This window comes from Diabrotica virgifera, chromosome 4, assembly GCF_917563875.1.
Source record: "Diabrotica virgifera virgifera chromosome 4, PGI_DIABVI_V3a".
Classification (NCBI taxonomy): Eukaryota; Metazoa; Arthropoda; class Insecta; order Coleoptera; family Chrysomelidae; genus Diabrotica; species Diabrotica virgifera.
Genome location: NC_065446.1, coordinates 65,977,530 through 65,991,838, shown reverse-complemented (window position 1 = coordinate 65,991,838; position 14,309 = coordinate 65,977,530). Strand labels below are relative to the sequence as shown.

Below are 14,309 nucleotides of genomic sequence, written 5' to 3'. Positions count from 1 at the left end.
CAACACCAAATTGTTCTATATGGTCCACATAATGTTCAGAAAAAAGTCATACCATTTTGAGCGTCGGGTTTGGGGGGGAGAGGGGGGAGAAATCGGTAAATTCTTAGTTTTTTATGTTTTCCGTCAATATTTCTAAAACTGTGCGGTTTAGCATGAACAACCCTCTATACAAAAATGTTCTACATTAAATTTAAAATAAAAAAGGTCCCATGCATAATCTTTCTAAAATGAACGGTTCCAAAGTTATGGAGGTAGTATAGTATAATTGGTCCAAAAAAGGCCTAACCCAGACATCCAAAATAAAAGTTTTTCTCCTACACCAAATTGTTCTATATGGTCCACATATGGTTCAGTAAAAAGTTACACCATTTTGAGCGTCCGGTTTGGGGGGAGATGGGGGAGAAGTCGGTAAATTAGTAGTTTTTTTTTACGTTTTTCGTCAATATTTCTAAAACTATACTTTAGCGTAAACAATGTTCTATACAAAAATGTTCTACATAAAATTTAAAACAAAAAAGGTCCTATACATAATTGTTATAAAATCAACGGTTCCAGAGTTACGGAGGGTGAAAAGTGGAGATTTTCGATACTTTTTATATTTTTTGGGCAATTGACGATTTTGGGTGGTGAGGTTGACGTTTCTTTAAGGGCTTATCACTAACATACCATCGGCCACTGAAATAGCAAATTTGATTTATAAAACACAATCCTGTTAAAGAAAATCAGTAGGAAATTGCCCAAAGAATATAAAAAGTATTTTTACTTTTTTGTTTGAAATTTTATGTAGAACATTTTTGGATAGAACATTAATTACGCTAAAGTATAGTTTTAGAAATATTGACGAAAAACGTAAAAAAACTACTAATTTACCGACTTCTCCCCCATCTCCCCCCCCAAACCGAACGCTCAAAATGGTGTAACTTTTTACTGAACAATATGTGGACCATATAGAACAATTTTGTGTTGAAGAAAAACTTTTACTTTGGATGTTTAGGTTAGGCCTTTTTTGTGGACCAATTATACTATACTACCTCAGTAACTTTGAAACCGTTCATTTTAGAAGGATTATGTACTGGGCCTTTTTTATTTCAAATTTAATGTAGAACATTTTTGTATAGAAGGTTGTTTATGCTAAATCGTATAGTTTTAGAAATATTTACGAAAAACGTAAAAAACTACGAATTTACCGATTTCTCCCCCTCTCCCCCCAAACCCGACGCTCAAAATGGTGTGACTTTTTTCTGAACATTATGTGGACCATATAAAACAATTTGGTGTTGGAGGATAACTTTCACTTTGGATGTCTGGGTTTGGGTCTAGTTATACCTATACCATACTAACAGTGGAGCACCAGAACAGTTGACCACCACGGTTCCGGCCCCAGTCCACATATTTTACCTCTATACACCCACAGTTCCTGAATGAGGGCTGTTCTTGCTGACAGTTCTGACAGTTTTCTCAGGAGGACACCTGAGGCTGCCTTACCGTGTTGCAAGTTGGCTTGGATGATATAAACCATTGTGGTTGTTGAAATCATTATCCAGAGGAGGAAGAGGGATCCCGGTCACCCGATCCCGCATTCTCTCCCCCGGAGTGTTCCGGGCCAGAGGAGCCCTGTCCGTCACCGACGAGCGAGCTCTCTCTATTCCGTACTGACTAGACTAGAGCAAATTTTTACGCCGCGCTCTGCTCGTTCAGCTCGTTCTGATAAAAATGCTCAAGTCCGTACGCACCTTTAGACGAGCGTTTTACTCATATAAAAACTCAAAAAAAATTTAAGTGTATTTTGGGACTAGTTTTACTTTTTAAACATTAATTATTCAACAATCAACTATGTTGACGTATTTACATAATCAAAATTGTCAACAAGGGTCAAGGTAAAAAATCATCATAAAGTGTTTTATTTCACTTTTGGGGTGTTTTATTACGTGCATATATAAACACACTCAGTTTTGGTATTTCATAACGAGCAACCATCAGGATAAAAGAGGTCATCACCATTTTCGCGCCGAGCGAAGGCTTGCTTTTGCAATAGCTATCCACGGCCCGCCATGTCTTTGATCAACAAATTGTTTAGCAACGGAGAGCGGTCAGTGTGAGTGTAGCGCTGTCGTTGTAAAAGCAACGACTTTTCTTGGCAATCATTTTGCTCTCGCATTATTGTAAGTTCTTACTTTCGATATCGTTTTTGTTCAAAGCGAATTTAGTGTCTTAGAAAGTTAATTTAATAACGACTGCGTTCATTTTTTACGGTACAGTAAGTCATTTCTTAAGACCATTATTTACTATATTCGTGAAACTGGATTTCTGTTGAAATTTGCAGGAATTACAATTATCAGAGGTAAGTTGACGTATTTTATTAAAATACTTTACATACATTTTTATGGTAGGGGAGCCTAAGCGGGGATTTTTGCAGTTACTCGAGCGATTCAGATTATTACATGGGGAGAAACCTTGTACCCTGAAAATGTACCTCTAATTGGCTCTTAATGCAGGGGAGTTCGTTAAGGTGATACAGTAGCGATAAACAGGTAGCCAAAACGCGTTCCAAGATTGCGGCTGTAATTTTGAATATTTTTTCGAGATATTTGGCACACTTATTCGTAATATAATAAAGAATGGCGGTACAGAGCCCAATTTGAAAAATATATTAATATGTGGAAATTACTCTGTAATTAAATACAATATTAAAAAAACGAGCCTGTACCGCCATTAAGAAGAACAAAAAAATGCACTTTCTTCAAATAAACTTTTTTATGCGATGCCTAGATTTTGTGTCATTTTGGAACTACTAAAATTTTTTATTTCATTAGCAAAACATAACAGCGACTAGCAATACGAGTATGAACAAACAATGTCGGGAAATATGAGTGTAAACAAATATAATTTGAAAAGTCTAAAGAATGAATCTTACCAATTTTTGTACAAAATCAGATTGGCTACAAAACTACAAAATATTAGTAAAAGAAAACAAGATGGTGAAAGAACTAAACTGTCAAATAAAAGACTAGCATAAGAGGCCGTAGGGTATAAGGAAAATAATAATAAATAATAATAAAGTCCTGAGGAGTTCTCTGAAATGAATATGGCTCTGGAAAAATGTTTATACAGAGAGAGTCTGTAATTTGGAATAAATTCAATATCTCAAATACTAATTGTTTTTTTGAAAATTGCTCAGACCCGTCGATTAGTATTTCAAATTTTCCTTTTTTACATGTGATAATAATGTATACAGGGTGTCCCAATTTAGAGATATGACGTCATCGTTGATTTTATTAAATGGCAACACTGTCATTTTGATAGCTATTTTGATAGGGTGTGTAAAGTTATACATCACTGCAAAATATCAAATTTTTATTCTCTACCATTTACAAGATAATAAAAAATAACAAAGTTATGTCTGTAATTTGGAATAAATTCAATAATTCAAATAGTAACTGTTTTTTTGAAAAATGCTCAGACCCGTCGATTAGTATTTCAAATTGTCATTTTTGACATAAAATAATAATGTATACAGGGTGTTCCAATTTAGAGATATGACGGCATCGTTGATTCTTTTAAATGGCAACACTATCATTTTGATAGCTACATTGACAGGGTGTGTAAAGTTATACATAACTGCAAAATTTCAAAAATTTTATTCTCTACCATTTATAAGATAATAAAAAATAACAGTTATGAAAAACAAGTAATCAAATAATAATGAAATTTAATTATTTCAATTAAGCAAATGCTCATAATATTGCCCACTGACCATTTGACAATACTTGAGGGCAACATTATGAGCATTTGCTTAATTGAAATAATTAAATTCAATTATTATTTGATTACTTATTTTTTATTACTTTGTTATTTTTATTATCTTGTATATGGTAGGGAATAAAAATTTGAAATTTTGCAGTTATGAATAACTTTACACACCCTATCAAAATAGCTATCAAAATAACAGTGTTGCGATCAAAAAGAAAAGAAAATCAACGATGACGTCAAATCTCTAAATTGGGACACCCTGTATACATTATTATTATATGTCAAACATGACAAATTGAAATACAAATCGACGGGTCTAAGCATTTTTCAAAAAAACAAATAGTATTTGAATTATTGAATTTATTCCAAATTACAGACATAACTTTGTTATTTTCTATTATCTTCTATATGGTAGGGAATAAAAATTTGAAATTTTGCAGTTATAAATAACTTTACACACCCAATCAAAATGGCTATCAAAATGACAGTGTTGCCATTTAAGAAAATCAACGATGACGTCATATCTCTAAATTGGAACACCCTGTATACATTATTATTATATGTCAAAAAGGACAATTTGAAATAGGTACTAATCGACTGGTCTGAGCAATTTTCAAAAAAACAATTAATATTTGAGATATTGAATTTATTCCAAATTACAGACTCTCTCTGTATATGTTCAATGATATATGGTCCTGTCTGGCAGCTTTGGGGGAGGGGACTTCTAATGAAACACCAAAAGACATAAAAAAGATAAACCCAACGACAATAATAACTTAACCCTTAATTTTCCTAACTAGTTTGTTTATTAGATACGTGTAATATTTATTACGACTATAGTAGTACGTGTAAACAAACAGCTGTCAGAGGAAATTGAAATCAATTCCTCCACGGAAGACATCTTGAAAAAAGGTCTTGAGGGTGAAACAGATGGAATAAAGGTAAATGGAGTTCCCTTTGACAACATTAGATATGTGGATAACACTGTCATTTTAGCCGAAAATATTGGGGATCTCCAGAGTCTGGTGACCAGAATAGCCGAGTTTGGACAAAAATACGGTTTAATAATGAACGCCAAAAAGACGTTGAGAATACCGAAAACTCAAAGAAATAACGAGAATATCTTCATAAACGGAACCAATGTCGAACGAGTAGACCAATATGCATATCTTAGAACGATGATCAACTCCACAGGTTATTAGGTACTTGCAGGAAATCAAAATTAGAACAAAAAAGGCTAGAGCTAATTTTAACAAAATGAGAAAAGTGCTCTGCACAATAGAGATGTTGCAAAAGTATCTATTCGTTACAAAGTACTCGTTACTTACGATTACCGAAAGTAACGATTACTATACAGAGAGGCAAATCGTTACTTTGATTACCCTGATTACTTCGTACCAATCATATCAGAGCGAGTAACGACAACTGTATCTACAACCAGTACACTTGATTACTTTCTACGAATCGTATCCCAGCGAGTAACGGACGGGACCGGTATTTTATGAGTGTTATCGAGTATCGTTATCAGTATGAAGCGTTTTAAGGGTGTGAGCCTCAGAGCCTCACACTGTGAGGGTGAGGAGAAGATAGAAGATGAAACAGAATAAGGTATAATGGAGGTAAAATATGTATTGTATGTCATTAACAAAGATCGAATGCGAGAACCCTATATTTTTATCTAGATCTATATCTATACCTATACAAAATACAAAATACCTACCTACTGAGAAACACGATTCTCGATATGATTACCGGTACTCAAATACAAAAGTAATCATAGTAATCAAATCATTTTTATCCCTTAAACAGGTCGGTGAAGGTTGTTGTTATATCGGAACACCTATACAAAATACCTACCTACTGAGAAATACGATTCTCGATATGATTACCGCTACTCAAATACAAAAGTAATCATAGTAATCAAAGTAACGAATACTGTAAATGATTACTTTATACAAAAGTAACGATTTGTAACGAATACTCGAAAGTAACTATAATCAACATCACTACTGCACAAGAGATTTGAAGTTGGAGCTAAGAGTTAGGTTGGCTAGGTGCTACGTTTTCTCGACTTTGATTTATGGAATGGAAGCTTGGACCTTGAGTGCGACATCAATGAAAAAACTAGAATCATTCGAGCTGTGGGTGTACCGAAGAATTTTGAATGTATGAAAATATCGTGGAAAGAACACGTCACAAATAAAGAGGTTCTGAGAAAGATGAATAAAGAAATGGAAGTTTTAAATACAATCAAGACCAGAATATTGGAATATCTCGGACATATTACACGTGTAGAGAGATACAATTTGCTCCAATTGGTTATGAAGGGGAAGATTCAAGGAAAAAGAGTATAGGGAGACGCATAATATCGTGGCTACGCAACCTGAGAGAATGGTATTATACGGATATACACCAAATGAACTTTTCAGAGCAGCCGTCCCTAAAGTCCGAATAGGTATGATGATTGCCGACCTCCGTCGCGGAGATGGCACTTGAAGAAGTTTGTTTATTGGGTTGAATTTGTCTGTCTGTGGTTTAAGTTTCATCTCAACTAATATATTTTTATAATTCAACAATTTTTTCTTTAATTTTGGACCTTATTGGGAGGGGGGGAGGTGAAATTTCCCAATTTTCCCTCACCGTAGATCCGCCACTGCTGTCTGGTGAGTTGCACTGGCATACTTATTACTAAAGCTCGGATTATAGGCAAAATGCCTTTTTTTGCCTATTTTGCCTATTATAATTGTTTTTTGCACTTTTTACCTTTTTTCGTAAATTCCGCCTATTTGTGCCTTTTTTAAAATTTCATGGTACTACCCATGATATTATTCTATTACTAAACCATTCTATAATAAAATTTTGGGTCAATAATAAAATATCAATGGTTTGTTTATATAACAGATTTCTGGGAAAATGTACCTGATCGAGACTTGAGGGTTAACTATTTGGAAATCCCTAAGCTGTATTAGTTTATTATCAGTTGTACAGTCGGTTACTGTATCAGAGTTTAGTCACAAATTGCTATATCCTAGTTTAGTTTTGTTGCGTATACCGAAAAGCAAAGAACACGTTTTAAAACGTTTTAGATATTTGTGTGAAAAGATGACATCTAAATTAAGGCTATGGATCGCACCTTATTCGGAACTTTCTCTAGAAGGAGATGGAGCATTTTGTAAACCATGCGGCAAATCGGTAAGTTTTATTTTTTCTCTTTTTTTCTCGTCCCACAACATAACTAAATTCTAAAGCGGTTTTAGAATTCTAATTAATTTTTTTTAAATTCTCGGATTTCAAGTAGAAAAAAGTACTTTATTTACCAGCATTGTGGAACCCCACTTCATAAACGTAATTTGGAAAAATTAAATTCCTCTAAGTTAGCCCAAATATCTCTGCTGGATAGTTTAAGCAGTTCAAAAAAAAGGAGGAAGACGCATTTAAATTTGATTTATGCCAGATTATGATTGCATCCAACATTCCTCTATATAAAGTTAATAACCCTAGTTTTAAATGCTTTTTCGAAAAATATCTTAATAAATCCTTACCGGACGAGAGTACATTGAGAAAACATACTGTGGAAAAATGTTATGTGGAATGTATTTCAAAAATTAAGCGGGAGTTACAGGGCAATTTTTTGTATATTATCGTGGATGAAACGACAGATGTATGCGGCAGGTATATAGCTAATTTAATGATTGGAATTTTGAACGAAAACTTTGCGAGAAAACCTTATTTAGTTGCCGTTAAAGAATTGGAAAAAACAAACAATTTAACAATTAGTCGATTTATACAAGATAGTTTAACAAACCTCTTTTTACCCAACCCTATACCAGTGAATAAAATAGTTTTAATGCTTTCAGATGCTGCGGCATATATGTTAAAAGCTGCTGTTAATTTAAAGATTTTTTATCCTAATTTAATTCATTGCACTTGTGTAGCCCACGGGGTAAATATAATTGCTGAAGAAATAAGAAATCTGTTTCCGTTGGTAAATAATTTTATAAATTTTATGAAAAAAGTTTTTGTAAAGGCTCTGTTGAGGGTGCAAATATATAAAGAAAGACTTCCCGGTGTCCCTTTGCCACCTAAACCAGTAATTACAAGGTGGGGAACCTAGCTCGAAGCAGTTTTTTTTACTTTGAACACTGCAATGAAATAGAATCAGTTATGTCAGAATTTGATGATGATATTTCCAAAGCCACTCGAGAAGCAAAAAAAAATATTAAAAAATCCCAAATTGAAACAGGAACTCGCTTATATCAATGACAATTATAAATTAATAGTTACCACAATTACCTTATTAGAAAAACAAGAGATAAATTTATGTAAGTCAGTAAAATTAATAGATAATTTAAAGACGAAAATTAAATCGGCACCTGGAAGTAACGGTCAATTAATTTAAAAAAAAATGAAATATGTTTTCGACAAGAATGAAGGTTTTTCGTTTTTATCTAATATTGCTAAAGTTTTGAATGGGACATTTTCCGAGGAATTACAAATTATGCCAGATTTATTATCCGCTCTGAAATATGCTCCAATTACATCTGTCGATGTCGAACGTTCGTTTTCAATGTACAAATTAATTTTAAGTGATCGAAGACATAGTTTTAAGACCGAAAATATTGAAAAAATTTAGTTGTTTCTATTAATGATAAAATTTTAAGTGGTTACAATGTTTAATTATTAATTAACAGTTATTTAGTTACTAGTTTATTTATACTAATGATTATGATGTGTAAATATACCTGCCTTAAGTTAATATTACGTTAATTCACTTTGTACAATAAATAATAAGTTATATTCCTTTATTGCCTAAATGTTAATATTCCTGCCTTTTTTAATAAAAATCTTTGCTTATATAGGCGCCTTTTTCTTCAATTTTTTTTGCCTATAAATCCGAGCTTTACTTATTACACTTTGACCACTATTAACAAAACTCATAAGTACCTACAAGCTAAATAATAGTTATTTATGTACCAGGTCAGTAAAGTTACTTCTTATGGAACGAGTCTGATATTATGAGCAGAGCGAGCGTTAGCGAGCGAGGCGAATAACAGACGAGTTCGATAAAGAGTCTTTACTGACGTGGTGCATACAAAAATTTATCGCCAAAAATTTGGTATTGGTTTTAACACTTACTTACAATTTATAATTTAAGAAATTTTTAAATCTTAGACGTAATAAAAATTTCATGACAGTAATAGATGACCTTTGCATGATGGCCGCTTTCGATTTTTAATCGATAGTTATCAATATTGAATAATTACTAAATCGGTAAAGTTTTTAATTTATTTTATATGAATATAATTACAAAATACTACAGAATTTCACTTTTTGACATAAATTTAATTAACAATGTCGTAAATTTTGTACAATATTTTTAATAATTAAGTAAATAAATTGTAAGTTAACTCAAAAAAATAATCGATTACTGTCATCGACCGCACTTACATTCAATCCCGATTAATCGCGGCAGGTATAGTAAAATTCTTCTTTTAGTACAATAAAGTGCTACTTTACTGCCGCAAATGAGGGCAAATGAGTACAATAATGAATGACTTTAGTGACGGTTGACGATAATAGTTATTTATGTACCAAGTCAGTAAAGTGACTCTTTATCGAACGAGCCTGATATTATGAGCCGAGCGAGCGTAGCGAGCAAGGCGAATAACAGACGAGTTCGATCAAGAGTCTTTACTGACGTGGTGCATACAAAATTTTATCGCCAATCATAAAAAACATTATAACTTACTTAACACTTATTTAATTACATCCTTCTAATGAAAAAAGAGTGTGTGTAATTTGTACGCACGAAAGAAGTTATTATACTTCTATTATCATGATTTCAACGAAATAAATATGTTTTAAACAATTTTATCGTATTTATATTTAAATAATATACTAATTTTAATACTTAAAGTAAAATACCAAAAATTAAAAATACCGTTAATAGTTACGTCATTGTTTATGAAGTGTAGTGTAGCCTGCCGCAGCAAAGTTGATTTGCCGTGATAAATAGTAGACAATCTAAATAAATATATTTGCTAACAAATTATCAGTACCTACATATCTATCACCGTCCTATATATAATAGAATTAACAAAAACACCATTTCATACTATATTCGCATTAATACGAAAGTTAAAAGATTTAAGAATTCTTTTACTTTTACACAAAATAAAAATTTCGTATGACAGTAATGACAGAAGGCTCTTGCTTGCATGATGGGCGATTTCGATTTTTAATCGATAGTTGTTAGGTATCAATATTGAATACCTAATTACTAAATCTGTAAAGTTGTGATTTATGTTTTATAAATATAATTGCAAAATACTACAGAATTTCATTTTCTGACATAAATTTAATTAATAATAACGTAAATTTTGTACAATATTTTTAATAATTAAGGTAAATAAATTTTAAGGTCACTCAAATAAATAATCGATTACTGCCATCGACCACTTACATTCAATCTCAGTTGATTTGATTAATCGCGGCAGGTAAAGTAAAATTCTTCTTTCAGTACAATAAAGTGTTACTTTACTGCCGCAAATGAGGACAAATGAGTACAATAATCAATGACTTTAGTGACGGTTCACGATAAAAAATATTACTAAATATATTTTGTTGATATAAAGGTTATTATTACGAAAACCACTAAAGATGGCACTCATTAAACAATCTGATTTCCTAATGTGTTCGGTTTCCTAGAAATTTTAATAATTGCGATGTATCCTCTATTAACATTATTATATAACTTTCACTTATAAATTTTAAATTTCTATTCGTTTATTGTTTGTTCAGTGGTATGGCGACCGGTCAATGGAAGTGATAAATTTTATTGATTTCATGGGAATCGTAAAAGATGGCAAAAATCGCGAAACGTTTATTTGTTTAACAGCTTTATAGAAATTAACTTCATATGAGGCAAAATGGAAAAACTGTATACTAGCTGCATTCTTCACATTTAAAACGCATTTTGATTTTTGTCGATAGGACATGCTGATTAAAAGATGTCGAATTTTTACCGTCGTGTCGAGTTGATAACAATTTTTAAATCGATAAATCGATTTTTAAATTGATAAAAAAAATCGAGAGAATGGGAAAGAATTAACCACCAATGGGTTAAAACCATAGTTAAAACGTCAAAAAGGTTTCCAAACAAAGCAAACGTTTGACGTTTGTCAATTGTTTATACACGCGGTTTGTGTAATCATTTTTAATTTAATTTTTAAAATCATCTGCACATTTTTTCTAAAGACACAATCCTTGTTAGTCATATTGCTTTTATCAATCATATTGCTTTTAATTTTATAAATGTCCCTACACAAAATCAAGGATTTACACACTACATAGTACCGTTGAATAGTACTTCGTTTCTTCAGGTTCTTAACCAGTCCTATTTGGAAATATGTATATTGGGAATGGGAAATATACTATGTAGTCCAGGGCGCATCTGTTTTGAGATGGACGTTGAGAGGTGACTAATATTTTTTTGCAGAAGTTGCTTGGAATTGACTCATATAATAATAATTGAGTTATCCTCCCACTCAAAAAGGTCCGGGACATTGTTTAAATAATCAAAATGTAAAAAAATTAAGGAAAAAATCGATTTTTCTTCGTTTTTTAATTATAACTTTAAAAGTATTCACTTCCGTGAAAAGTTGCAATGACATAAAAGTTGCGTAATTAAATTTCCTACAATACAGGATTACAGATAAATAAATTGTTTACAAATTGTCACTCTTGTTGCAAGATAGCAATAATTGCGAAAAAAAAAAAACATAAAAAACAAGTATTCGCATTTTACGTTCTTCAACCATTTATGCCAAACTTAGGAGCTTTATATTTTACGCAGAAAAACTTTATGATATAATAAAACAATACTGTAAATTTCATTAAGACCGGTTTAATAGATTTTGCAAAATAAATTTTTCAATCCAGCTTTCGCAAAAAAAATCATTTTTTCAAAATGTTGCAGGACTGAAGATAAAGCAGATAGCAAGTTGAATTTTTTTTTACATATGGAAGAATACTGTACCTTTCATTTGCTATTTGCAAAATTAAAATCGGTTAACTACCACGGCGTCAGGAATTTTTTTAAATAAACATTAATTTTTAGTGTTACGCGCAGGACAGCGGTATTCGATTCACACAAATTGATTTCCACCAAAATTTCTTCGAATCTTTATCTAATATATTATTTTCTTACTCTATATTTTGCTGTATTTTATTATTTTAATTCCACAAAAATCCAACTAATTTGATTATTGTCTGAAATATTGCTATAATATATGTTTAAAAATAATAAACTTTCATTTTCTAAGTTAAAATATATGAACAAAGATAGTTTTTTCTAAAAAAAGTGTTATTTCAAAGGACACGGTATATGTTTTTATTTTGTAATAAACAAATTTATTTATTTATATTGAAATATACTTAAAATTTTAATTTATCAATTATTATTAAAGGTCATTGGAATGCCCAATCAGAGCAAATGTATCCGCTGTCCTGAGCGTAGCACCAAAATTAATGTTTACTTAAAAAAATTTCTCACGCCGTGGTAGTTAACCGATTTTAATTTGCAAAATGCAAATGAAAGGTACAGTATTCTTCCATATCTAAAAAAAATCAACTTGCTGTCAGCTTTATTTTCAGTTTTGCAATATTTTGAAAAAAAAAAAGAATGTGTGTGTACTTTGTACGCACGTAAGGAGTTATACTTCTATTATATGATTTAAACGAAATTAATATACTTTTTATTTATATTTTGTTTAAATATTAAACTAATTTATACTTACTACTTCTCAAACATTTTTATTAGAACAGTGCCAACAATTAAAATAATAAAAGAATAAAACACACACAAACACATTAAACAAGCCACAAATGATGTCTGAACATTAATTGTCGAAAATTTTTTTAATACGTATTTTCTGAAAATACGATTATATAATAAATATACTTACAATCATAAAATGTATTAAAAAAAAACAAAAAAGAAAGTTTCTATTGGGACTCGAACCAGCGCTGATAAGAGCGGTTGGTATTGGAATTCATTCGCCTTCTCCGCTTAGCCACGGACACTATGTGTCATTATTTACGAAGATCGACTAACTAAACGGATTAAACTTGTGATATTTTGATATTTTGAAAATTGATCAAATTATTTTAATTTTGAATTGAAATGATTTAGAATTGAAAAAATACAACAAAACATAGAGTAAAAAAACAATATATTAGGTGAATATTGATAGAAATTTTGATGGTAATCAAATTATATTAATAAAAGTATTACATACTATGTATTTTGGCAGATCAAATAGGTAGGTTTATACCCATGATACATTAACAATAATTACGTACCTGTTGCTTTTAAAAACTATTTAAAAGTCACTACAATATTATAAACTTTTTTGTTTCTGTCCTCACAACAATAAAACTAATATATTATACATTTGTTTACCTTTACCTTTACCTCCAAACCACAGCTGCCATATCGGATAATTTTTGACATGTCATTTGAACATCCAATCAGAACAAAGTTATAATGCGCATGCGCCGGGCTGATAGGTTTTAACATATAAAAAAATCACCCTCTATCGCCGGTAAAGAAGTATAACTTCAATAATTTTTTTTGCAAAAGCTGGATTGCAAAATTTATTTTGCAAAATCTATTAAACCGATCTTAATGAAATTTACAGTATTGCTTTATTATATCCTTTAGTTTTTCTGCGTAAAATATGAAGGTCCTAAGTGTAGCATAAATGGTTGAAAAACTTAAAATGCGAATACTTGTTTTTTTAAGTTTTTTTCGCAAATATTGCTATTTTTCAACAAGGGTGACAATGTTTAAAATTTTTAGCTGATCCTATATTATAGAAAATATAATTACGCAACTTTTATGTTAGTGCTACTTTTCTCGGAAATGAATACTTTTAAAGTTATAATCAAAAAACGAAGAAAAAAGTCGAATTTTTCCTTCATTTTTTGACATTTTGTTTATTTAAACAATGTTCCGAAACTTTTTGAGTGGAAGGATAACTCAAATATTATTATATGAGTTATTTTCAAGTAATTTCTGCAAAAAAATATGAGTCACCTCTCAACATCCAAATTTACTAATATTTTTATAGATGCGCCCTGGTCTAATGCGCATTGATAACAACCGCGGGTACCCAACACATTACCATTTTGTAAAAATTAAATATTCTACAAGCAATATATTCCAATTATAAAAACGAAAATAAACACCACGTGTGAATTTTTGACAGATTTTTGTTTTGTTTGGAAACCTTTCCAGAGTAGCCAACATTGATTTGATGTCACGACTATCACGGTACATAACATTATTGTTCAAAAAATTATCTCAGCTACATTTTTTGTTTGAAACATATTTTTCTGCGTTGTACAGATTCTTGGCAAATCGATATTTTCCATTTTCCTCTCCTACGAGGGGGCTTTTAGGGGAATGCCCGGGGATAGGAGTGCCAAACTTTTTTCCATCTATTTTGGGTTACCAAAATTTACATTCTCCGCAAAATTGAGCTTGTTTGTATGAT

The 14,309-nt window shown here is 31.2% G+C and overlaps 1 protein-coding gene across 3 annotated transcripts in view; it reads left to right on the top strand.

Moving 5' to 3' along the window:
* The first annotated feature begins 1,962 nt into the window (after positions 1-1,962).
* LOC114334384 (progestin and adipoQ receptor family member 3-like) overlaps positions 1,963-14,309 on the top strand; it is a 119,738-nt gene continuing 107,391 nt past the window's right edge. Inside the window, exons 1-2 of one of the 3 annotated variants that reach the window (XM_050648224.1) lie at positions 1,963-2,341; positions 6,837-6,942. In XM_050648224.1, coding sequence (XP_050504181.1) covers positions 6,853-6,942 — 90 coding nt within the window. In that variant the 5' untranslated portion in view covers positions 1,963-2,341; positions 6,837-6,852. The remainder of the gene's footprint in view (positions 2,342-6,836; positions 6,943-14,309) is intronic. The other 2 variants (XM_028284420.2, XM_028284419.2) reach the window with 2 other exon arrangements.